This window comes from Aethina tumida, chromosome 4, assembly GCF_024364675.1.
Source record: "Aethina tumida isolate Nest 87 chromosome 4, icAetTumi1.1, whole genome shotgun sequence".
NCBI lineage: Eukaryota > Metazoa > Arthropoda > Insecta > Coleoptera > Nitidulidae > Aethina > Aethina tumida.
Window position 1 is genome coordinate 773,068 of NC_065438.1, and position 27,792 is coordinate 800,859.

At 30.4% G+C, this 27,792-nt stretch overlaps 2 protein-coding genes across 3 annotated transcripts in view; one reads left to right on the plus strand and one right to left on the minus strand.

Annotated features, from left to right (window-relative positions):
- Positions 1-4,539: 4,539 nt before the first annotated feature.
- Positions 4,540-27,792, minus strand: part of LOC109603996 (probable cationic amino acid transporter) — a 36,979-nt gene continuing 13,726 nt past the window's right edge. The window contains exons 4-15 of the mRNA XM_049966519.1: positions 23,582-23,732; positions 19,860-20,013; positions 15,782-16,012; positions 13,524-13,732; positions 10,996-11,167; positions 10,680-10,863; positions 10,172-10,296; positions 9,763-10,063; positions 8,505-8,611; positions 8,069-8,163; positions 7,504-8,015; positions 4,540-7,449 (exon numbers count right to left, since the gene is read on the minus strand). Coding sequence (XP_049822476.1) covers positions 7,167-7,449; positions 7,504-8,015; positions 8,069-8,163; positions 8,505-8,611; positions 9,763-10,063; positions 10,172-10,296; positions 10,680-10,863; positions 10,996-11,167; positions 13,524-13,732; positions 15,782-16,012; positions 19,860-20,013; positions 23,582-23,731 — 2,523 coding nt within the window. The 5' untranslated portion in view covers position 23,732 and the 3' untranslated portion in view covers positions 4,540-7,166. The remainder of the gene's footprint in view (positions 7,450-7,503; positions 8,016-8,068; positions 8,164-8,504; positions 8,612-9,762; positions 10,064-10,171; positions 10,297-10,679; positions 10,864-10,995; positions 11,168-13,523; positions 13,733-15,781; positions 16,013-19,859; positions 20,014-23,581; positions 23,733-27,792) is intronic.
- On the plus strand, positions 20,854-23,168 carry LOC109604000 (uncharacterized). Of its 2 annotated transcripts, XM_049966520.1 has the most exons (16): positions 20,854-20,989; positions 21,043-21,102; positions 21,164-21,205; positions 21,263-21,319; positions 21,372-21,398; positions 21,520-21,573; positions 21,665-21,718; positions 21,780-21,833; positions 21,957-22,010; positions 22,078-22,131; positions 22,229-22,276; positions 22,351-22,404; positions 22,546-22,590; positions 22,699-22,752; positions 22,848-22,901; positions 22,955-23,168. In XM_049966520.1, the coding sequence occupies exons 1-16, from the start codon at positions 20,866-20,868 to the stop codon at positions 23,050-23,052; spliced, it is 933 nt and encodes a 310-aa protein (XP_049822477.1). In that variant the 5' UTR covers positions 20,854-20,865; the 3' UTR covers positions 23,053-23,168. The 2 variants fall into 2 exon arrangements, with proteins under 2 accessions (XP_049822477.1, XP_049822478.1); XM_049966521.1 differs by lacking the exons at positions 21,780-21,833; positions 21,957-22,010.

The window sequence follows — 27,792 nt, forward strand, 5'->3', positions numbered from 1 at the left end:
ATCAGGTTAGTTTAGGTTAGGCTAGGTTAGATTATTATTATTATTATTATTGTATAGTATATAAAATGTAGTAAAATAAAAATACCAATTGAATATTTATATTAAAAAAGTATATTAATAAACTGGATTCAATTCGTTGTTACTAAATTATATTGAGTGTGTATACATCAAGTGGAATTGATTTGAATCAGATATGCGTGTTATAAATATTGTCGTGCCATTTCGCAGACATTCATAAATTGCACATTTCAAGAGCAGTCTCCACATTTTCCAGTGAGACCTTTGTGTCTGCATGCTAATTGCAACGCCCCTCATTGACCGAGATATCTCGCATCGGTTTCTTGACACATAAAATTGTGGCCGGTGATCTATGATTTCATTTGTGCTATTGAAATGATTAAGCGTTGTGACTGGTGCGCCTTTTATAGAACATCGGATAAACTGCGAGATATTTGGTTCAGATTAAAAATGATTCCCATTTTAATTCAAGGGTGTCTATTGTTGCAAATAGATTAGCTTCTATTATTGGTATTTAGGTCCAGTATTTGTGCATTTTCTCTTGTGTTTAATCATAATTGTTAAGTTGTGTAAGGTCTAATAACATTGAACGATGATTAATCCTACCACCACAACCGTTTTCAGTGTAGGAATATCTAATAATGTATCCATAATTATGTTGGTTCCCACTTGTCTTAAACGGCTGTCAACAAAATAATTAAAAGCCGACAATTACCGCATTTGAATATATTAATATTAACACACAAATCATCATCTTCAATAACGTGGCTTATCGAATTTAGAATCAGATCATTATACATTGTGGCAAGAGTGTTATGCAACGGGTCACAATTTTCATATATTTTATGATAAAATCTGTTGGGGGCGATCGTGTGGCTGTAAATAACTTATTACTATCGAATTCATGGATCTGGTGCCTTTATTTTTCTCAGACATGTCATTTAATGGGCTGTTATGGGCAATAAAAGTTGTATTTTTATTTAATTTTCTTCAAAATTGTGTCAAAAAATATATAAATGATAATAAATAAACAAATTAAACTTTAAATGGTCTAAATTGAATGAACGAAGAGTTTGCTAGAGATGTTTGAAGCACCATTGAATATTACTTGTTCCATATTTTTTTTGATGAAGTAGTGGGAACTTTTGGGTGTGAATGATAATTTTACATTAGTTTCTTGTTCCAGTTATTCATACCAGATTTGTAATTGATAGTCGGACGAAGTTGATGTGTTTAAATTGCGTATATCAATATTTATCGTATTGAAATTGTTTCGATTGCTGTGTGATATGCATTACATGCAGGGTGTGGCCAAACTGCACCGGACTAACACTATTATACAATAATGATACCTATTCCACTTTCACTGGTATCATAAACACGTAAAACAACATCTCCATTAATTTTTCAAACATTTTTACCCCCCAAAATGCTGAATTTAGTGAAGTAGAAAAACGCAGGACAACTTTTCAGCCAACATAAATCAATAGTAGATAAGAGAAAAAAGTTAAGTTGTGAAATTTCGGTTCGTGTATATGTGTGTGTTTGTGTGTGTGTGTGTGTGTGCACGTGTTATCCCGTCGCAATCAAATCAATGAAATGTAGGTTGAGTTGGTTAACGAAAATGGTAACGTTTCCTACAAAAAGATTTACATTCGTGCGGCGTGTGCCGTATACGAACGACCAGTTTCCTGGAACATAATTTTTATCGAGTTGCGTAAAGATCCTGCAACCGAAATACACTGAAGGCATTCCGGCCGTCCTTGCTGGAAATGCGGAGCCGCTGAACTGTGTAAAATTACTTTTGTTCTATCTGCATTACGGCAAGGTTACGAAAATTTACGCATATACGTTGAATGAACCATGTTAAGACAATTATTGTAATTCATTTGAAACAATCATTTAAAAATTTAGTAAATACTTTCTTTTTATGGGAAATTTTTATATACAAATATTAAAATAATAAATTAATTATTATATTGAATTATTTTACTTATTAATTATAATCAGTAATAATAATCAAAAAATATATTTTGTTTATTTACAAATATATCTGAAATCTGATTACCACAATTGTTATCAAAATAAGAGATTTTAATATAAAAATATTTTAAATTAAATACATTTTTTAGTATTACTTTTTTAATTATAATTAATACCAAATTAATAACATATATTGTATCTTTATATTATGGTCGTTTATTTGAGGTTTTTACCATTTAAGATTTTTGACTATTTTATTTTCTTTTTTTGTGATTCAATTTATCTAATAAAAATTGGTAATTAATTAGTAAAATTAATAATTATGTAATTACTTAGCATTTGATTTAAAGTATGCCAAAATGTCTGAAATTTAAATCAGTTTTTGAGTAATTTAGTAAAAATAATTCAAATTTAATAAATTTATTAATATTCCTTATAAGATTTTGTAATTATTTATTATTTTTACTTTACATAATTTATTAATTTTTGTTTTATTTTTAAAAATTACTAAAACAGTTTATTTATTTATTTTTAGGGTAATTTTAAAGCACTAAACATGAAAATCGTATTAATTTTTTTGTAACTTATTCCCTTCACTTAGATAATGAGAAAAATTTGTTTCATTTTACTTAATGAGGCGTTCAGAATAAATGGCGTACCAGATCGAGATGATTAATAGAACGTTAGAAAGGTAAGTAAATTATGCATCCAGTGATACCTAATTCGTTTCAATTGGAAGAAAAATAGCTGAATTACAGCTATAGGAAGTATAAATGTCAAGAAATTTTTCTTCAAAGTTTTAAACTTGTAATAGATAGTTTATTCAATTACCAATATTGTCATAAGTACAAAAATAACTGAATATTTAAAATTAGTGCTTTATTGAACCACGAAGACCTTTGAGTCAGCAATAGTCCATCATAATCTGATCACCCCTGAAGCTTTGATACGTTGTTCCAATTTAAGTATGAGAAGGTGAAAAATTTAAGTAAGTACTATGTACGTAAGTGGACAATTAACTGACCATAACAAAAAGACATAGGTTAGCTGTTGGATAATAGATAATAGTTTTGTTACATTCTTTTCCTATTCTTGTTATTGTGTAAGATCAAGTTCACTATAATTTCCTAATTAGCCGAATTAACATACATAATGTGCTCCACTTATGAATTCTCTTATTACTTAAATCATACAATGTTAATTAATGCCTTGTTACAAAACGTTACGTATCTGAACGTAATTCCCACAAGAGACAGTACTCACCTGAGACGGGAAAAAACGAATTTGTAATCTATTGATTACCATTAATTTTTTTATGATTATTGTACGGTTTTGTTATAGTTTTATTAATGTGGATTGAACGACCTTAGCTGACAGACCACCTTGATATCATTACATAACAGTAAATAATTAAAAAGCTCTGTTTTTCACAACACATGAATATTAATCAAGGCGTTTTCTTAAGTGGTATTACCGCATTAGTGGCGAATCAATTTATTAAAGAACTTAATCATTGCAGGAGTCGCGAGTCCGAATCACCGACCACAAGTACTGGCATGAGTACTTGGGTTAATTATCTAACATTTTATTACTTTTTCAATTAGGATTTTGTTGAGGTTTAATTATATTTGAAACAAGTATTGGTACTGTAAACTAAAAGGTTAAATTTTATTACTTGACGTTGCGACAGATAAAACGATATTTATATTCGCTCTAGATTTGGTCTAGACAAGGGTGTGGGTAAAATAAGAGCGGAAGGCAGTACTGAAATTGTTGCAGGATTTTTGATTTTCCACAAATATTTCAATATCCATTTATGATCTAGAAATGTTCACAAAATGTTTTTATAAACATGATTTTTTAATTAAATCTAAATATACACGGTGAATTTTTTAACCTGACACAGTTTTTATATAAAATTGAACTGTAATATCTTATTTTAGTATTAAATTTTATACTCTTTGGCTGAAGAATGTGATATGATAATTCAAAACATGAGTCACACAACTTATGTAGATCGGAACTATCTAAACACTCCATTATTGGATTGACATGGATGCTAATCAGCAATGTACCTTTCTTACTTAATTATCTTTAATGCGTCCAGCCGTAAAACGTTGCATAACGTTCTGTGCATGCGTGGGTGGAGTCAGATACGAGTATTCCCATAAATAACGTTTTGGAATTAATACACCATGTCATTTTAGTCAACAGAACTTGCCCAAGTACAATAATAATGCACTCCAGTCCGAACACACACACTCGAACACTCGTGGAGTGAAAGGCCAATATTTATGTTGTAGGTGCATTGTGTTGCTGAATTGATTAGTAATTAGATAACGTCGAGATTTTTTAATCATTTCGCAGTACCGTACCACCATTTTTTTCACTTTCCTAGATTTTTAAGTCATTTTTTCTGTGTTTCTATTAAGCTTGAAAGCTTTTTAATGTACTTAAAAACAAGATTGGCTACGATCGTAATGTATTTGTAAAAAAATAAAGTTATTTTAAAAATGTGGGATGAGCAGAAAAAATTAATTGAAAATGCTGAAATCATTTATTTTTCCAATGAATATTTTAACATTTTGAATCATCTAAAACTTACAGTACTATACTTTATATCGGAAGAAATAACACCAAGATATCACTATAATAAGTTATTTATACAAATTCGCATAATTTAATTTAAAAATACTTGTGTGAAAAATAAAATAGTGGTCACAATAAAAAATGAAGCATGTAACATGTATAAACATAGTTCAACAAGTGCCATCGTCGTTTATACATGTCTCGTCCTAAATTATGGCTATAGATTAAATACGAATAAAAATTTAATAAATAATATGATTTTTTTCATTAGTAGGCAATCAATTCACACATTGCATAACTATTACACACAATTCTTATAAAAAACACGGGGTAAACGGTAAAATAATGAAACCTCTTGTCTTTGGTTTTGGGTAACTTCGGCAGGAGGTTCTTTATAAAAATTGTGTTTGTTCTATGTGATTTTTTCAATCATCCTATATTCCAGGCACTGACGTTTTTTTTATTTAATAATATTATCAGTCCCGTGTATATACAGAGGCGTGATAAAATTAGTATAACGAATAAATTATTTTAATAAGCAATTACATTTTCTTTATACACTTTTAGAACATTGTTTTGCTTTTGAACATGTTATTGTTATTTACACTATAAAATAATACAGTCAATTTACAAAATACTTTTATAATATATCTGAAAATATTGAATTAATGTTATATAGAGTATTTTTGAGGAAATACTTTGTTTATAACAAAAAACCACGACTAACAATATATTTAATGACACGAATACAATTATTATATTCGATTTATTCATTATATGAACATGCTATTTAAAGAGATAACAATTAATATATTATTTATATTACGAATATACTGTGACATTATTAATTAATTAATACTCATCTACATTAACAACCGTTACCTATAAAAAATACTTGAAAAAATAGTAACGAATCAAATCTGTTTAGGAATCAAAATAACCCGTATGAAATGCAGTTTAGTTCGGCATTTGGAATAAATGCCGATAAATCCAATTGATGGTTGAAGACATTGTGAAAAAATTGAGGTAAGTTATACAGGCGTGAGCCAAAATATTCCGGAAACCATCAAATGATTTATGATATACTCATGAAAGATATTAAGCAATCAGTCAAAGAAATACAATTACGGAAACCTACACAAATCGGTTATTACTTAAACACAGAAGGAAACTTGAATGGAGTACACTGTTGCAGGGAATGAATTAATTAAGGGGAAGATCATTGATTGAACTGCGATAGAACAATGTTTGGCTGAAGTAATAACCGATTGACTTAATATTTTACATATCGCTATCACATTGATCTGTATAGGCAAATTAGGTGCAATTTATTTATAATAATTTACTGCTAGCTACGAATTGTGCCTTTATATCACCAGATTTTCATGACGAATATTAATTACTAAATTTATGACGAACTCTACGTAAAATAATAATAAGAAACGTATTATATACAAACTGTTTAGTATCCAGAAACTTAAATGAACTTTGAATATAAATTTAAATAACGATTTAGACAATGTGTCACATGAAATTGAATATAATAAATCCTCTTACTGTAGTTACATAGTACTGGTATACTTATTTATTATATACTTAATATAAATGTCTAATAATATAATTCGTGAACAATTGTCTGTCATGTAATTCATAAATTGCGTCCCTCAAGTTGCCCAACGTTTCATTTTCACCACTTCGTCCACTACAATCCTACATTTCATATAAAAATGTATACATAAACATAAATCACTTGTTGCTTAACTATTTCTACCACTACTATAAAAAGATTTGTCTACTATCAAAAATGATATGTAGATACAGGAAAGGAAATAGGTGTATAAACATTTGTTCACGATATCTTTTGAGTTTAGAATATATTATATACTAGTATTTTACGCACACCATTGGGCAACATTTTTTAGTCAAATCAAATTCCAACCAATATTTTCACAACCATAATGTTATTTACATGTTTATAAATATTATCTTTAATTTCAATGCTTTTATGTCGATAAAAGAAATATACTATTTTTATTTACTAATTAATTTAAACATTAATTAATTCTAATAGGTTTTATTTTATTTGCTAACGTTTTATTTAATTTATAAAAATCTAATTGTGTAAGAAAACTAGAGAGTATTTGGTAGATTTGAAAGAAAACACATTCTTGAACAGTTTTAAAACTTTTTTAAGTCTACATTTTTTTTATTACAGAACATTACAATACCTTATTATATATGAAATTAATTTTAGTTCTATTGTAATTAAAATTAGCACCTTAGTGCCAAATTTTAGTTAGTCAAAAAAGGGACTTCATTCCATTCACCTATATATTTTGAATTATTATTAATCAATTCATTGGTTATGATTGACTTTCAACAAAATAAACATTAAAAGTTATTGCTTTAAGGTAAAAATGTTCCCCAAGGCGTCACTTATCGGATATAGTTAAACATCAGTCCCGCAAACGTAATTTCGTAAAACTACACAATTTTCAACAACCTCCTCAAAAATTTACAGTGACATATTACAACAACAGTAGAACAGTAACATGGCTTAATCATCGTTTCGTTTACTAATCATCCCACGACGGGAAGGCGGTTTCGCTGACGAACAAAGCGCTGCCACCTGACGCTCCTGCTGTCACGGTTGCAGTGCCAGGTTTTGGCGCTTTGCTTGGTACGGGTGGTTTCGACTTGTTGATCACCGATCTGGTGTTGTTTGTCTCTATGTTGTACTGTTGTTCGACTTGGTATTGTTGTTGAGCCGGCTGGTTCCATTGGTTCTGCGGTTGAGCCCACGACGGTTGGTGATCCCACGAGGTCTTCGGATCCCAGTCGTAAGTTGGTTGGGGTTGGCTAACACGACACAATTTAATAATACAACCAATTTCAATCACAATTAACCCTTACCTAAATATATTTTGATCGGTGTATGCAGGGGTACTGTTATACTTTGGTTTTTCGTGGTCGGTGACGGTGAGCTCAATGTTTTGGTCGTTCTCCTTCTCCTCTAAAGTACTATTCTTTATGCCATAGTAAAAGTACATGAGAAAACCTAAGGTCATCCATATAGTAAACCTGACTAAAGTTAAAATGGACAATTTCAGAATTAGATAAATGTTTACAGTGATAGCGATGGCCGGGACGAAAGGTAAACCAGGCGTCATGAACATTAAGGTGTTCCTGTTCTGTGGTTTCCTGGATATGACAAGTAACACTCCAATAATAGCAAATAGGAATAGGAATAGGAAGAAAGTGGTTGCCCCGTTCATGTTGTGCATACCACACACTATTAAAAGATCGAATATAATTATTAAAATGTAAAGGTTCCCCACCATCTTCATGACGAACATTCCAGATTCTTCTGTGGCTGGTCCTGTGTCTACCCAAGGGAATATTGCAGGACATAAATATGTGGCCGCCTAGAAAGAGGCTCAGCTTTATTATTAGCAATTAATATTTTTGGGAAGATTACTTGTAATCTGCGTCCTATGTATCCTAAACTAGGGCCTACGGTGGATCCAACTACACCACCTGTACTAGTGGCACTGCCAGCACCATGAAGTGTTCCTGAAGATAAACATGTCAAAATATTTAATATCCTATCAATCATTCAGTTTTATTTAATTATAGACATTTAAATAATTAAATATTATTTGCACTGGATTGAAATTTAAACAGTATAATTTTTTTTATTTAAATTACTAATTAGAGCTTCAAAATGGAGAGTTAATTTATGTCAAATCAAATATTTAAATATGAACTGTATATATTTATAATGTTTGCTAGCCATGATTAAAATATCATCTGCTGAATAATAAGTAACTCCTCTAAAAGCCCGCAAACCAAATATTTAAATAATATATTTGGACAGCAAATTAAATTCTTGTATTTATATATTTTTTACGTACCATAAAATTTGTTTTCAGTTCTATCGGAGACTAAATATCGATCATCCCTCGTAGAAAAATCATCGTCCGGCTCATCCCCACCAAAAGTGTCGTCGCTGTCTGGAGAACTAAACAAAAACAATGTCACATTACTGAGATATGTAGTTAATTACTATTACATAAATTATAAGAATAAATTCATTATATTAAAAGTAATTTATTTTATCCATTTTTAACGAGTACTACTTAATTTTTTTTAATTAATCAGTAATGTAACCTTTAAAATACTATAAAAAATATGTTTTTGATGATTAATAAATGTTTAAACATCGTGAATGCGCAAACAAATTATATAATTACAACTACATCTAAAAGGCAATTAATTTTATGTTTTCAAATATCTTATCCTAATTCATTTGAATATTTTAATTAAGTTTTTTGTTGCGCATCCACCATTTTTACAACTGTTGTTAAAAATGGCGAATGCGCCACCAATCCAATAATTAATTACTATTAAACAAATTCTAAGAATAAATTGATTATATTGAAAGTAATTTATTTTATCCACTGTTAGATCCATTTTTAACGGGTACTATTTAAATTTTTTTAATTAATCAGTAAAATAACCTTTAAAATACTATAAAAAACATGTTTTTGATGTTTAATAAATGTTTAAACATGGTGAATGAGCAAACAAATTGTATAAGTATAATTACATCCAAAAGGCAATTATTTTTATGTTTTCAAATATCTTATCCTACTTCATTTGAATATTTTATTTAAGTTTTTTGTTGCGCATTCACCATTTTTACAACTGTTGTTAAAAATGGCGGATGCGCCACCAATCCAATAATTCATTACAATTAAACAAATTCTAAGAATAAGTTGATTATATTAAAAGTAATTTATTTTATCCACTGTTAGACCCATTTTTAACGGGTACTACTTAAATTTTTTTAATTAATCAGTAAAATAACCTTTAAAATACTATAAAAAACATGTTTTTGATGTTTAATAAATGTTTAAACATGGTGAATGAGCAAACAAATTGTATAAGTATAATTACATCCAAAAGGCAACTAATTTTATGTTTTCAAATATCTGATCCTACTTCATTTGAATATTTTATTTAAGTTTTTTGTTACGCATCCACCATTTTTACAACTGTTGTTAAAAATGGCGAATGCGCAACCAATCCAATACAGTACTCGTGTTTTAACTATTTGCGGATTAAAAAAATGCGTTCCATTCGTTACAAAAATTCTCACTACTTATTTACCTCCTTGTGATCCTTCGCACCATGACTCTTTGAGTGGGCTGAGTGGGTAACGGCGAAGGAGACGGTGACGGAATGGCCGGACCCAAATTAGCATCTATGGCTTGTTTTAGGGCGTCCGGTTGTAATTGGTTGCCGTAGAGAACTTCCGTGTTGGGGCTCTGTTGCATCCCTTCTTTGGTGGGTGAACCTCTTAGGGGGGTACGGAGACTTTGAGGCAGTAACTCGACCAGGTTGGTGGAATGGGGTTGGTATCGCAGGATCAGGACGCATGTTGACACCAAGGTGTAGGCTAGGAGAGTTCCTGAAAATGTTAATTAATTAAAAATTAATTAAACCTGTCCATTAAACTTTTACAAAAATGGCGAATGCGCCATCGTATACTTTAATTGAATTTTATATTACCACTTACCTATTGACATCATTTCCACAAGGATTTCTAATCGTATAAAAAGAGCAGCAATCGCAGCAGCCATACCGCTGACAAAAGTTGCTAAGGCTGGTGTTCCTGTGCTAGGCCAAACTTGTGAAAAAAGTCTAAAAAACAAAGGTAAAACGGAAATTATTTAAAAAAAAAAACGTTGAGGTTTATTGCTGAACAGTTTGAAACAGATTATCTCTACGTGACTGGTTTTATATTTGTTCTATAGAAGTTATGGTTTATGCTTTATAAAATGCACAACATAAATGGAACCTGCAGTAATAAATTATAATTAAATTTTAAATATGCAAACATACATTCACTAAATTCCACTTTATACTTTGATCATATGTGTGTGTTGCAGTTTTAATAAATTCAGGGCCATAAATCGATCGATTGTAACAAGCAAAAGACTAAAAATTCAATTTCCAAAATTAGATTGCCCAATAAATTTGGATGACGAGAATTCTCATTATTAAATTGAATTGGATTTGCATACCTGAATATAAGTCCATCTTGTGCCATGGCGTAAATAATTCTGGGCATTGGAAACATGGAACCAAACATGCTGACACTTAATCCCGCTAAGGCCCCAACGGCGACAATATACTTGCATTTGTAAGCACCCACTTGTCCAAACATCTCAACCAGAGCCGAATCTTCATCCACATCAGTATACGGAACTTAAATAATAACGACAACAATAGTAAATTCTAAAATACACACCCAACATTAGAATAAGTATAACAAAACGAGATCAATGATAATTCTGAAATAAAATGACCCTCAAGTAATCTAAACAGAAGGGAGCTCACCTATTAAAGTTAACATCATTGAACTAGTAACGTAGGCAATAAGGATGATCCCTAAGCTGGATATAATGGCGAGGGGGATAGATTTTTTGGGATTCGTCGCTTCTTCGCCAGTCGTCGCAATAATATCGAAGCCAATGAAGGCGTAAAAGCACGTTGCCGCCCCGGTGAAAACCTGCAAAATAAAAAAGGTAATAATAAAAGTCTTTAGCGGCGCACGTAAAGGATAATCACTTTTTAAGGGCGCGTAAAAACGGCCGTATCAGACAAATATTTTCTTGGGGCATTGTCTGTGGAGCAGAACAAAGGAACAAAGGAGATGAGGTCAGATATTATTGGTTGGTGGGTAAGAATATCGTATCTCAATTAATTTATTAATCTCATATATCTACCAGGAGGTCCACAATTAACTTAATTTTACTGTTTCTGAAGAAGTATTTCATGTCACATTACTTATTTAACTGATTTGGTAAGTTTAAAACAAGTAAAGAGATTGAAATTTTTTGCATGATATATTTCACCCCCTCTAGGGTTGATTTTTTTAAAAGCAGGCTTCAGGCTATCTGTATACCAAATTTCAGTAAAATAGGATCAGCGGTTAAGCCCTGAAAAGTTTTTTGTCCTTTATTTCAGACCTTTAGGGGGATGGCACTTTTTAAAAGTGGTCCTCTACGCCAATAAAAGTTATACATTTGAATGATAGTTGTAATAAAATAAATATATAGAAAAACTGTTTCTATTCGATTTACAAAAATGGCGAATGCGAATTTTGAATCATTAGTTAGAAAAATAATTTGTAATATTTCCTCTACGTGCAGCTTCATGGATTTCTTTTTTTCTTTTACTTTTAACAAAAATATTTTTTTCAAATAAATATTGGTATGAAATTTTATTGAGTACAATAAAATATTCAAGTTTATGGACACATATGTGGCCAATGGAAGGTATACCCCATCCACTTGATAGAGCAGAATTTACGTGCTTTTATTGTGTCTTCATTTAACTAGAACACTTTACGTAAACTCTAAATAATAGAGTTTGTGGGTGTCGGAAAAAATAAGTGTAGGACGACGACAAGGCCTCGATGAAAGGTGGAAGTAGGTTAGCTCTGAAAAATTAGCTCCTCTTTTCTGCCTTTATTTTTAGCGGTATCCCTTTTAGTGATATTAAAATCCGTATTTCTTGCACGACGGATACAAGTTTAAACATCCAGATGACAAGATTTATGAATACAGGACTTTATTAGATTGGATAATGTGACACAGGAAAAATATAATAATGTTTATGACCAACAAAATTAACTTTCACTAACTAATTTTGTAAAGAGAAAGGGCACTTTAAAATGTACTTTCTTTTGTCTTTATACTTCGCATAGAACTGAAGCTGATGTAGGTAATTTTACAAATTTATAGTTTGACAAATATTAAATTGTTGAACCCCTTTAAACGAAATAATTCAATTCACCCACGAGGTCTATAAATTCAAAATATTGGGCTCTGTATAGCATAATTGAATTTGATTTTGTGGGGAAGTTCTTTGATAATTACTCCTTCATACGTAGCTTGAACGTCAACACACATAATTGGAATCGAACACAAAGGTTTCCGCCGGAAGCACTCAAGCAATTTTTGCTCTCCGTTTCTTCTTGGGCACGTGCAACATGATGGGGGAGGCGAAATAAGTTCACTCGATCCACACTCTATTACAAGTCCGTCTATTGTTTGTCCGAGTCAAAGGTTTCATTGTTGGGGCAAAAAACCATCACTTTCAATTTTATTTCATTCGTTCATCTATTATTTTGCAATAGACGTTAAAAAGATAAATATATCGAATGTAAATTTATCCCAACCCTTTAATATATTTTAGTTTAATTTATTATCACCATTTTATTAATTAATTTTCCTGAAAATACATTTTCAATATTCATTTTAAGTACGTGAGAATTAAATATATTGATTTATTTATTTTTTAATTAAATTTATTATTCACATGCAATTTATTATTCACATGACACCAATTTAATAAAAATAAATTATTGCGTTCACCAGAGGCAATCTTCGTATCCATAAATCATCCCTTAACGCATAACTCATATTTCACTGGAAATACCATTCATAAACCACCACCTGTATCGTAAAATACATATCGAAATGTTGCAGCCATAAGGGAGGAAATATGTTGGTATTATCAAATATCAACATCGCAGAAAATTTACGAGATAAATCTCCAGGCGACTCCCACGCCACATTAAACGGAATCGCTGTTTAGACGTTGGCTGATTCAACATCATCATTGTTTCCGGCTCGGATGTATTATTTGTACACCCACTTTTGGCTCTTTAAAGTTTTTGGGGTGTAACTGGGATTGAATCGTTGTTTAATTAATGAGGATTAACTAAACAACCAACTTTGAAAGTTGTCTTTAACTAAATTTACTTAGATAACCAACAAAATGTGAAACGAAGCCACGAATAATAAAGTAAATAAAGAATGATATTTACTCTGAGGTTCGAGGAATGAAACAACACTCACCCCTGACCAGCCTTCGGCGAGGAAACCCTTGTGCTTCGTCCAATTATCTGTGTTGACGTAGAAAAGTCCGGCGGTCATGACGAAAACCCACACTGCAAGATTGATGACGTTCAGTACATTGTTGAATATAAGAGATTTTTTCACGCCGGCCGCCAGTAGTAACATCATCAACAGGGTGATCACAAACGCCAGGAAATCTGGGTCTCCACCTGTAAAGAAAATATGAATCATTTATGAGTTAGATAGACACTAACCTAAGCTTTTTAATACCTTATAGTTAGAGGAAACTATACATGAAGATATGATTTAAAATAAGTATAATTAATTAAGTAATTATATTATATATTTAACTTTTATAAACACAGTTTGGAAAATTTAAATAATAAATATTAATTAATATTGAAAAGTGTATTTTAATTTAATTAATACAATATAAATACAATCAAATTATTTTTTTCTCTGAAAAATAATAAATAATTAATTCATTATCCATTTCTGGATATATAATTTTCAATTTTAATTAAAAATTAATTAACTACATCGAAAATAAAACAATTAATTATTTAATAATTATAAAATATAATATTGATTACAACCTATAAATTATATTTATAATTAAGTACAGTTTTTAGGTATTATGTTGACTGTCAAATTTTATTCTGTTTTATAATTTAAAATTGACCTATTCTTTTTTAAAAAATTTTAATTAAACTAGGTATAGAATTAAATGAAGTAATTCTATAAAGAAAAATATATTATCAACCTTTTTCAATTAAAAAATCTTATAGTATGGAAACAAACAATGTTGACTGATAAGTATTTAATTTATGGACTGAATTTCTCCCTCCCTAGTGATTGCTACGCCTACGTATTAATCGAAGCTTCGCCACATTAATTTGACAGCTTGTTTTTAACAAGCAAATTGAGGGAAACATTAAACTCCAACTCCCGGACTGTTGGTGATGGAATTTAATAGGATTATTTAATGTGTTCCATAACCAAGTTTTGGTTCATTAACATTGGCTTAACAATATTATAATAAAAGGATTGATTCATGTGAAAGGAACAATATAAACTGATATTAATCAGAATGATTAATTATTTAATTAATGTATTTCTCAATCATACTGATACCAATTAATGTATTCATTCAATGTATGCTTGTGATCCTGAAAACTTTAATTTTCAGCTAATTCTCGCCACTTTCTTAAAAGCTTCTTATTTGGGTAGTTTTAACGTTGTTGATAGAGATCCTTTCACTATCTTAAAGAATGTATAACGTGTCTAAAACAGGTTTTGGAGTTTTTAAAGGCCAGAAGGGGGAAAACATGTCCAGAACAAAGTACAACTTTGAAAACGTCATAGACTATTTTATATTTTATTTATTTATACAATTCTGCTAGTGTTATAAATTTTTAAATAAATATATTTTAAAATTCGTCCCGATTAAAAGTCCGATATTTCCAACGAAATAAAAGTTCAACAAGAGCAGCGAATTTGAAATGCAAAATTTGTTATTCCACATTTATGGAAGTATTCCCAATAGGAGCGATAAAAATTATTTATCGCCCAAAACCAAGAGGCCTCATGTAAACAGTAATTAATGCAAAGCTCGGGTTTCAGAGAAACAACGGTTAATTACTGAACGCAATCAAACCGAAGTGAATATTCAATAGGTAAAGCCGGTTTAATAAAACCCGAGTATCGACGTTATGTTTTTATGACATTTATTTTTGTTTTTGGATGCACCGTTCCGTGCCGGAGGAGACCGAACGACAAAAGTTCGGGTTATTAAAAAAGTTGACACAATACCTTGGAAGTTTCTATTTCGGCGACATTTTTCAACTTAAGTAATTAAAGTCTCAAAATGCGCCGCCATTAGGACGACCTCTCAAAATGGTTTTAGTAGAGAAGCTGAACGATATTTCTTGCAGATAAAAGTTGCGGGCTTTGAGTGCGTGATAAAAGTCTTTTGCAGGGATATTATCGCCACCAAAAAATTTATACTTTGTGTATCTTTCTCTTCGAAGTTGGTCAACTTTGTTCTTTGTCCTGGGTAAATATAAATTATAGAGACTCCTTAAAATAAAAAAGTTCCATTCTGAATCAATAGATCAAAAAGCTTCTATTTATGTATTAAAAGCTACGTGTTTCAATATAAAAATAATTTTTGACATACTACCGTCATTAACAATAGGATAGAGGCCAATTATAGATTATAATCTGTCATTAAGATCATTATGTAATCAGTAGCTTACCAATAGCAACTCCAACGCTTTCGTGTATCGCTTTGCTAATAGCACCGTTGGCCAAAGCATCAAAACAGGCGCTCAAAGCACAAGCACATGCACTAGTGCCAATCAGGTACTCCAATATCATATTCCATCCTATCACAAAGGCTATAAATTCCCCTACTGTTACGTATGAATACATGTACGCTGAACCTGTTGTGTGGGGCACTCGTACTCCGAACTCCGCATAACAAGCACCTGAAAACAATAAAATAACATTTTAATATTAAACCTCCAACATTCTCTAAAGGTAATCGGTCTATTATAAATTACATCTGCGACATTTGTGGGTATCGGATCACGGCCTCCAAATTAATAACACCCTCCTTTGACCAAAGTTATATGAAAGAGCCCCGAATCCCTGCCTAGGTTCGAACTATCTCAAAATCAATTATCTCGCGAAATTGACCGTGGCACGTTAAACTTAAATTATTCGAACTTAATGAAGCTGCGCCGTACCGAAAGCGGCCATTGAATCTGGGGGTGTGAAAAATGCACTGCATTTGACGTTTTAAATTGCCCCATTAATTGAACCTGCTGCGGAGCAGGGCTTCGCAGATAAAACGTTTAGGATGGAAGTTAATCAGCGGGATGTATGTCCCTAAATAATCGTGTTTTTAAGGAGATTGATTTTATCGTGTTTCGTTGATGGACATTGGCGGATGCGCCGGTTTTGGTAAATGAGATTATTAAGACACGGGATCTTTAAAGGTTTTAGGTTTTTATTATTTTATTAGTTTCTGTGTCTAAATATAAACCATTTAAAATTATTATTTAGTTAGTTTGAGAATATTTATGTGACGGATTATAACATACATTTTACTAATAACTTAATTACATTAAAAATATTGTATATTACTGATTAATATTCAGAATTAATGAAGTACTCAAGTAAATTAAAAAAAGGTTCAACAAAGACTTAATTAAAACAAGATAGAAATAAGATAATTCTAATTAAATTCCCTTTATTGATTGATCTTCATAATAAGCTTTTTAATTTACTACCAAATGAATTATTACATGTGGATCGATTTACTCAAAAATTGATTAAAATTAAATAAAAAATGGTATATTTAGTAAATTAAGATTGCTTTAAGAAAAGGAAATATGTTTAATATTTCTTTAGAGAAAAAGTGTTTAACTTCTTAATTCCTTGTTTAACTAAGTAATTAAATAAGTAGAGTTTTTTAATATTCTTAACAATCTCCTTCAAACTCAAACTACATTAAATCTCCAAAAAGACAAGAACATATCTTACATCATCAATCATGTTTATTTTCTTCTTCTTAGTTAGTTTCTGAGATATGTACGTTTGTGACCCTGAAAACATTTTTTTCAGGATTACAGGAAGTTAAAAACTCATCACTTTCTCAACAGTTTCTTTCTTGGGGAGTTTCTTGTTAGGGCAGTTTGAGCAGTTAAATATTTCTGTCGATAGAGCACCCTCCGTTACCTTAAAGAATGTTATAACCTGTCTGAAACAGCTCATCAAATTTTAAACTTTTTAAAGGTCGGAGGGGAGAAAGACCATCCGGAACAAAGTAGAACTTTGGAAACGCCATACATGTACGTGTTTTATATTTTATAACATTTTACTTAATTAATTTTTATAATTAATATTAAAATAATTATATCACATAAATGTAAGAATATTAAACTAATTATACATTATAAAAAGCCTTAAGATTCTTTCAAACTGTACCTACATGAAATATTTTTTTAAAGAAATATAATATCAAAATTATGTATATTTTATACACATTTTAATGAATTTATAAAACAACAGGTGAATGGATTTCTTTGTGCCAAGTAACATTTTATGGCAATGCATAAACATAATAAATTAGCAGCGATTCCAGAGATAACGAAATTGAAATAAGCCTGCGGTAATGTTCCTTAATACCGCAGAAAGGAGAAAAAGAGGAACATTTGGTCGTAAAAAGCCATAACAATTTATTAATATAGCATCTGTACGAACCACATTCAGAAGAAATATGGTAAGATATAATAAAAATGGTGGTATAAAATTATAAAGGAATATTGTGCACAGCCGGTGGGAAAGAAATTGATGGAAATGTAATCTTATTTTATTTATCTTGATTGTCGGGCACATTTATTTGATTTGACAGTAAGAAAGGTGATGTCTTCTGTATTTTAGTATTCACTTTTAATTATCTGTATGTATATTTTGAATGTGAAAGGTCTGTATAAATATTGTAGAGGTCTTTCATGAAATATTTCTCATATTCGTATAAGGTCATAACAACATTATTTATTATGTTGTGTAAATAAAAGTTAATTGAAGAGATACAATGAATTATTTCTAACAAATTTTAATTATATCAATTATTTGTTATTAAAATTAATTAATTAATAAAGGGTTAGTTTCAACTCACACAATAACACAGAATGTACAATAAATTTATTAATTTTAAATTAACCTACACCTAATGATTTATTTGTGAACGTCAGCACCAGTTTAGTTTATTGCATCTGACAATTATCATACATTTTACAATAACATTAAATGGGATTGCATATTAAATTTATTATTATTGTATTGTATCGTATTTATATTATTTTAGGACAATAAACACATTTTGATGTGATCATATTTTGTTAGTACAGTAAATTCCCACGTGATTTATAAAACAAGTTCAGAAAATATAACTTATTATTAAATAGCTACTTTTAATATCATTTTAGGCCGTATTTACCCATTTAAATGCCCTGTGATCCACACTAAACTGCCCCAGAGCTATAAAAGAGATATTAATAATTTTATTACTCCGTACTAAACGTACTTACAGAACATTAATTTCACGAAACGGCTCCCCGTTCTAGTTTAATTTGTTTACTCTTTGCTATTTCATCTGAATCAATATTATGATAAGACAAATAACTTAAGTTTAATAATAACAATTAATAGAGTAATGAATATTGAATTAACATATAAACTTAGACACATTTAATTTTAAGAAAATGTTAATTCTATGTTCAACATCAAACAGTTGTAACACAAACTAACGTAAATAAATAAAGGGTTTAAATTAAAGCAAAGCATTGAAACAGTTTAACTGTAATTAAGATTCCGTTTGAATTTGGATTAAAATCGATACCATTCAAAAGCACAACGGTATATATTAATCCATTTAATCCCCAAGGTTGCTCCAATAATTGCAGGTGTGAAACATGTACGCTGTTGGTTTTTGTCCTTCACAGAAGTTTGTCCCCAGCCTGACAGATCGCCCTGGGCAACCACCTAGTATTTGGGGTCACGTGAGGCACCTATCTGGGAAATTCATTATGGAAATATATTTCTATGGGGAGTTATGATTAAATTAAGAGTGGTTTCCAGGAAGGCTTTAACGTTTGCCACGTTTGCTTGAAATTTCTAGACAGGGTTTCTAGTTCAGAAGTGTTTTTGTTTAGGACTTCCATTGTCTTAAGAGCTTTAATTTGGAGCGTTCCAACAGTCATTTTCATCAATCATTAGCTTGGAAATGTCTAGAGATATAACACCAGCTGAAACATCGCAAATAAAAGCTCTTAGAATAATGGACGTCCCCAACAAAAACACTTCTCGATGTGTCCTTAGCTTATTTTTTTGATATTTTTATGTTGGGGAAGAAAACTGTGTTATTAATTTGAAAGAAACCATTAAGAACAAAAAGGTATTACTTAAATATAGTAAACCAAACTAAATTAGGAAGTAAACCCATTACAATTCAATTGTATCGAAACAATATCATAATGTCAAGCGTAAAACTTAATAATAGTATAATAGTAAGTACAAAATCACATTAAAGTGTAGAACTGGAGGAGTACGAGGAAATAAATAACTAAACAGCAATAAAAATAATGAATGAACATGTGCAACATTTTCATTGTGAGCTTAATGACACGAAAAGTTCGTGAAACTGTTTCCATAATTCATTGTGGTGGCAAATTAGTGGACCGAAGTAACCAACACGTTTCAGTGTAAACGAAGTAAATAAAACAAAGTCCAACTAAAAAAAAAAGTGTAATTAAAAGAAACACCAACCTGAGAATATGCTGGCAACGGCCGCAATAATAAAGCTTATGATGACGCCGGGACCCGCCACATTTTTCGCCACCATCCCAGCCACCAAGTACATGCCGGTTCCGACGCAACTTCCCACGCCCAGGGATGTCAGGTCTAATGTTGTCAAACATTTCTGAAACAATTTAATTCTGTTAGATGCTGAGTGCCACGTGGGACTACTATGCGACGGAAACTTTAACAATTGGTGATAAATTTAACTGTACATACTAATTTTAAACACCTAATAATATATTTTTATTAAAGTTGTTGCGTATAAATTGAATTTGTTCCGCACTGACCCCCGACAATTTTTGTTTGGAGGTCGCAGCAAACTCGATCGGGGCAAAAGTTCCCCCGGTACAGGTGGGCTAGTGCAAATGTTGTCAAAACATTTCCAGAACAATTTAATTCACTTAGGGAACTTGTACATATCCTGGGGGACTATTAAAGTGGTTTCTTAAGTAGGAAAACTCAATCTAATTCCTTTCACAGTTCCTTTTAGGTTTTGCGGTCACAGAAAAAACCCACACATGGGTAAGCAAAAAGTGGGGACGTGATGTTTTTATGAAAATCGGTTTAGTTTTGATAACTTTAATATCGGATAAAGGTTTATATATATTTTAAATTATTATTAATATTGTACCCTTCCTAATTTTATGCATCGCTATCGGATAATAGAGGGCGCCACAGTATGTATACGTCATGTGCGCATGCTTAAAATTGTAATTTGAATTCAAATCAAGTATAGACCCTTGTGGAGGCCTTAATCTCTTAACATATCTAGAAGAAGCACCCTTATTTTACAACTTTTATTATTTGGCGCTAAAACGAACATACTACTTTTTTTAAAATACACCCACTGGTGCCACACATATACTACAAAATTTACCAAATTATAAATATTTAAGCCAAAATCATTGCCAATACATTGAAGTATGTCAGAATTACTGTCAGATGGGAATTAGCACTTGAACACTGATTAACAATGAATGAAATACATAAAAATAAAAGACGTATGCCTGAATTAAAGTGGGTGGGTGATTTCCCCTATTTTAACTCAAAAATTACTGAAAATAATTTTGTGAAGGTCTCACGAGATTATTTATATGGTAATATTTGAAGCAAATAATTCCTGATATTTAATTAGGACGTTTTTTAACAGCATATGATACTCAGGTGAAAACTGTAGAGTTTGCCAAAGTTCCAGAGGAAGATGATTTTAGTAAGTTTTATTTTTTTAAATTGATTTTTGCTTAAATAAATAATAAAAATATCGGTTTCAGTGAGGTTAGGAAGTTGTCGTTTATCTAATATTCAGAAATATGGTACTATACTAATACGTCATAATATTTATAATGTCATGAAATATATCATTTTTTTAGATGGCTCTTATAAGCGCCCCAAAATAATAAGAATTAAAGTAGAAAAGGAAGATGAAGGTAATATACAATACGTACATTTTATGAAGTGATACTAATATAATATTTTTAGATCATAAAAATGTTACCTTGACAAGGGGTAAGTTAGTTATAAACAAAACATTATTTTTGTACTTATGATATTTATTACATACTTCTAAGTTAAGTATAAAAATATGTCTCATAACATACATTATCTCGACAAAATTTTATTATTGCAGTACCATTGACTAATTTGGAAAATGTGTTTCTAAAACCGGAAATAAAATTAGAGGGTAAATATTCAACTTTTTCTTGAATGATAGTTTTTAGATTCTTATTACTATTTATAAAAATATATAAAACATCGACAAAATATTATTTCAGCACCATTAAATGATTTCGAAAATATTGTTGTAAAAACAGAAAAGGACCTTGAAGGTAAGCATTTAATTTTTATATTTATATATACTTCTGAACTCTTAATAAAAATTTCTTTCAGAACCATTGTGTAATTTGCAAAATAAAAAAGTAAAATCGAAGATGAATCTAAGGGGTAAATATATTTTTGTGTCTATAAAAGTTTACTCTTTTGTTTCATTTGCTATTAGAAATATTTTAATAAAAATAAAATAAAATAAAATACGTACATAACATGGACAAAATTATATTATTTCAGCACCATTAAATGATTTCAAAGATATTGTTGTAAAAACAGAAAAGGATCTCGAAGGTAAATATTTAATTTTTATATTTTTATATACTTTTGAACTCTTAATATGGACAAAAATTTCTTTCAGAACCATTGTGTAATTTGGAAAATAAAAATGTGAAGCCGAAGAAGAATCTAAGGGGTAAATATATTATTGTGCCTATAATTTTTTTTGTTTCATTTACAATTAGAAAAGAAAATAAAATACGTTTAACATGGCCAAATTTTTATCATTTCAGCACCACTGAGTAATTTGGAAAATACATTTGTAAAATCGATTAAAAAAGGTAAATATACGACATACAATAAAATAATAAAATAAGTACATAACATTATCATAGATGAAATTTTATTATTTCAGAACCACTGGATAATTTGGAAAATACATTTGTAAAATTGGAAAAAAAATTACAGGGTAATTATGTATATAAATGTAAATATATTTTTGTGACTATATATAGTTTTTTTGGCTCCTTCTGAACTCTTAGATATACCTCTATATAAACAAATAAAATATGAATAAAACATTAACATAGACAACATTTTATTGTTTCAGTACCATTGAGTAAATTGGAAACAAAATCAAACAAAAAACAACAGGGTAAATATTCTTTTAGTGCCTATTTTTTTTTTCCTCTGTACTCTTAGAAATACCTCTATTTAAAAAAAATAACATATATGAATGACATTAACAATTTTATTGTTTCAGCACCATTGAGTAATTTGGAAAATACAATTGTAAGATCAGAAATAAAATTAGATGGTAAATATTCAATATTTTTTCCTTCATATTTTTCTATATTTCTGAACTCTTTGGAGCATCTTCAGCCAAATATCGACAAAATTTTATTGCTTCAGAACCAATGTGTAATTTGGAGGATACATTTATAATATCGAACATAAAACTACAGGGTAATTGTATATTTTTTCTTTTCATTTTCATTAAATAATTGCTTGTGTTACAGAACAGAACATCATTCTTGGACCAGATTTTTCATCTATTCCTGTCGCCTATAAAAAGAAGCCTTCAAAGTCATCCCTTCATAGAAAATTAGCAAAATAGAGTAGAACTTAGGAAACATTCCTACATAAAATTTATTTAAAATATTCTTAATACTGTTACTTATTTAATTATGCATAAATTAATGTGTAATAATAAACGAGGAAACATAAAATCTTTATTTGTATTTAATACTTATATTTATTAGAGGTACTTCAAGTTTTAACAGGGCAATGTAAAGACATTATAATTGAAAATTAAAATGATTGTTTTAGTATTTAAAATTTATTCACAATAACAAGGTGTTAACTTAAAATAAAACAAAGTCTTCAGAAGTAATTAGCATAAATTACCCCACCGATATAGGAAGGAAAATGGGAAATGCGAAAACAATTAATCTCGTTAAAGTAACAACTTTTAAACTGATATAATAATGCGGCATTTTCATAAAAGAGCTTGTGCAAATAAAGCACGGTGTCTTGAATGCTCTTCGGTATTTATTGGTGAAAGGTTAAAGTTTAATGCGGTAAGTGGATACATAAACGGTGGATGGAAACAGAGAAGATACATTTTTCTGTTGTAAAATACGTACCGTGAGTTTTTGTTTTCTGTCGTCTGTAGGTTGAGGCCTACGCTGTTCCTGGAGATTATCTACGTTTTTTGTGCGGATTAATTTGCTAAACAATACCAGTCCATCTCTCCTTAGAGTCTCCCTGTCTGAGGTCCACATTCCCAGCTTCATCCTGCAACAAAATACCTTATGGTAAATAGCACACAACTTTGGATACATGTATGGTTTATTTATATTGCTGGGTCAACATTAGCGGGGAAGTTATATTGGAGTGTTTCCAGTACATTGCAAAGACGTCAGAACTTCCCGTATTTCCGGGAGAACTTTCTGTAAATTTATACCGTGCAAAGACACATGATTTATAAATACACTAAACTTTCAAGAAAAAGGACAGCAGCAACAACAATCAAATCGATTAGGAACACAAAACTTATGAATTATTAAAAATGGAAACATATTTATTTATTTTATGATAGACGGAATTTTTCTGCAACGTAGCGTTTTTTAAAAGTATTTCCATAAAACGAATTGCATGGCAAAGTTCATTTTATGCTCCTTTTCATCCACTTTACTAGACATGTGAGTATTTCTTGAGCTTGTTGGACTGGCTAAATAGATTACTTCAACTAAAATGTATTAATGCACAGAAAAAGATCACCAGAGGTAAAAGGAAGCTTTTATCAAAAAGCTTCTATAAATATACGCTTGCACTACATTTTTAAAGCGGTATAAAATGTTGTCTTTCACATATTTTTTGAGTTAATTACAAACAAGTGAGATTAGTACTCCGTTTTGTGGATTAATTGTGTCTTATCTCAAAGCCGGCACAAGTATAATTTATCTTAAAGAAAGGATTGTCGTTATGTCTGGTCTTAACAAGAAAGTGATATTTAAAGATAATCAAATCGAGGGAGCAAGCAACTGATTACATCAGCTTACTGAAAATGCCAAACTAGATTCGTTATCTCATTGGGCTAAATTTTATGACCCGTTTATTTAATCGATGAATTCCACTGACACAACATAAATGTAATAAATATTTAGCAAAAAACTTCAACACGAAGTACATGCAGAAATAAATCAAATATTTGCAGACTTTTTCTAATTAACTTTTGAACTTCAGTTTCTTTGCTTACGAAATATTAAAAAAAGGTCATAAGGGCTAAACGTTTGCAACTAAACAAAACCTCAGATATTCTGAAACGCAGAAATACTACAGTCTGTATTAATTCAGCCTGAAAGAGCATCAGGTGGGCCTAAATTAAAATGTCAGGAATAAAGATAAAAAGCTTCGAACGAGAAAGAAGGCTGCCAGTCTAAACGTGGAAAAAATTAATGAGATGAAAATTATACTTCGTTTTGCTCAAATTAACAATAGGAACGTGTATTCGGAACACAAAGAAACGTAAAATTAAACTGTTGAAGGTTTTATAGAAGAAAATGTGTCCGTTAAAACGGAATAATACCATTTTATAAAACATTAAACAGAATCGAATTTTATTTTCAAACCATTTTTTTAATTATTTACATTCACGAACTTGAACTGGACTTGCTCACGGACACAACGTGGGTTTTAAATTAACTTATTTATGAATCGTGCTGCAAATTGGGGCTTTCACGACGTCAATACGGGTTAGTTAAAATTTGCGAGTAAAAACAACCAGTGATTGCATAAAAAAGTAATTATTTTAAATTAAATTCTCCAATCGGTAAATGTGAAATGTCACCGGAAGGCTTTTTTGTGAATATTAAACGAAGTTAATTGGATTAAGCTTCGAAAAAATTCGGTTCCCTTAATATTTAAATTAAATAACGAATGAGGGATAATGTCGACTGTTTTTTTAGGCACAAAGAAAACACGTATTTAAAAGAAAATCAATTTTAAAGCTGGTGATCTTGTCGCACCTAATCCGGTTTCCAAGACCTCCCATCCTGACATTTCCAAACACTAATATCGACAAACCTTGATTGAACCAACGAAGGAATTATTCTTTGTGAGAACTTGAAGGATAATATTATTTGAAAATATCCTTACGACCATTCTGTAATCAAAAAACTGTTCATTTCAGGTCATACAAAGAAATGTAAAGGGAAATCCTGCAATTTATTTCCATTTTATGTAAATTGATTTCAAAATATTGGAATTATAATTTTATAAACGGTGAAATATTTTATATGCTTGACATTTTTTAAATTAAACCAAACTGAAAAGGACCATTAGATACAGCTAGGGAAAAATAAGTTTTGTTCAAGGACTGAACTTTTTTACAACGAACAGATAAAAACTGTGTAATGTAAAACCACAGTGGATATTGTAAGAAACTAAGGGCGTTAAAGATCAGCAAAGATCTGGAAAACCAGTGAAACGATCAGATTTCTCAAATGTTATTTCAGATAAGGTCGAAAATCTTAAAAGCTTATAACAGCTATAGACGGTCCACAGTTACATTTATTCTCAAAGTTAAATTAAGAAACTTATAAATGAAAAGTTAATTTTTATCAAAACAATATATTCATTTAATTTCAGTACAGAAATGAATAATTTTAAATGGATAGAACCAACTCACGCTGAAAAAGCTCAGGAAACTAATTCTTGTATCATTTTTTACTTCAAATCTCCAACTCATACAACTGCAAATAGTTTGTGAACTTATAAGCGGTTTCCCACATTCTCGCAAACAATTTGTACCTGCAAATTACATGTGGTTTCAGCAGGATGAAGCACCTACGAATTTTGTGACGAGGGTACGAGTTTTTAAATAAAGTTTCCTGCATGAAATGAATAGAGACTAATTCCACCTGACTATTGTGTAAGGCAAAACAAAAAATCTATTGATTTGTAAAAAAATCAATAGATATCAATGTGAAATAAATATGGAAGTAAATTTATAATAAAAATAAATGTTGCTGTGAATGTACAATAAGAGAATGTTTTAATAAAACGTCGTATAACAAATTAGCACCATTTTTTCTGAATGACTTCAACAATTTGGCTTTTACGATTGAGCCTCCAGCCAAAACATGTAATATTAAAAAATATATTTTGCCCACCGAACCAAATAACCGACGACATTAATATTTAAACGACGCATTTTTATATTCAACAGAAGTTTGAGCAACAAAGTTTCCATCCCATTTGCTCCGCATATGTTCAGAATGGAACATTCAGGGTTGAAACCCCTTCCACATACAAATCTGCAGGCCCACGCAACAGCCCTCGCTAATTCGTGCTAATTAAACGGCCTAATTAATTATTAACAATGTGGGTGATAGGTCACCGTACTTCCCGAGGGAACCCGAACAGAAAATCCCACTGAATGTTGAAAACTTTTTTTGTGGTTGTGGACTTAGCCACGCAGGACGAGGATAAATAAATGTGCGTTGTTCAGTCCCGTTGAGTAATGATCAGAAGTGTTACTGTTAGCGTGTTAATTTAAAGGACATTAATTGCCCCGTTATCTCATACATTGATCGAGTTGTTCTCCTACACATAGTCACTGCAAGACGGTAAATTAATGGGTGACAAGCTACAGACTTATTTTAATTGAGTATCAAAGGGGTTTGTTTGCTTGTTACACAGGTTGAACGTTTATTATTTTAATAAGTTCATTATAGATGGACTTCTTAATCTTAAGTCAGTGTTCTAAGACATTATAACTCTAATATTTTAACTAGTACTTAGTGTGGTTAATAATTTTTCTTTTTAACTTATAATTTTCAAAAATATTTATGAAATTTTTAGTTTGTTAAAACTTTTATCCAGATTGAAAAATTAAAATAGTATATTTTAAAGAGGCTTTCATATTTAAATTGTGATTTTTCCATATATATAATTTATATCGTTCATATGAAAATTTGTTAAATAATACTCTCGATATTGAGTTTTAGTGATAAATACGATTACAGTAAAAACAAATAAATTCCCCTGAAATGCTCCAATAAAACGAAAACATAACATTAATCTGATATATCCTCTCATCAATAAATACACGTGGAATTCAATATTGGGGTTGAAACTGCACACAAAACATTGATTTTAATATCATCGCAAACACAAAATCGTGTTGAACCCGTGTCTCAATAGCCAATTATTCTGATGAAAAAAAATGTCTCTGAAATTATGTTGAAAACGTTTTTCCTTTTTTTCCCACAATTTTTATTTCCTCGTAAAATTACTGCGCCTTGTTCCGGTAATTCTACGTATAAGCTTTAAGATAAAATCACGTCCGTTT

What these genes read in the sequence shown, in the direction of transcription:
- LOC109604000 (XM_049966520.1), top strand. Translation starts at nt 20,866, where the DNA reads ATGAATGAAATACATAAAAATAAAAGACGTATGCCTGAATTAAAGTGG. An exon ending in AACAGAAAAGGATCTCGAAG is followed by an intron (nt 22,011 to 22,077) that starts GTAAATATTTAA and finishes AATTTCTTTCAG; the next exon opens with AACCATTGTGTAATTTGGAA. An exon ending in TGTAAAATCGATTAAAAAAG is followed by an intron (nt 22,277 to 22,350) that starts GTAAATATACGA and finishes TTATTATTTCAG; the next exon opens with AACCACTGGATAATTTGGAA.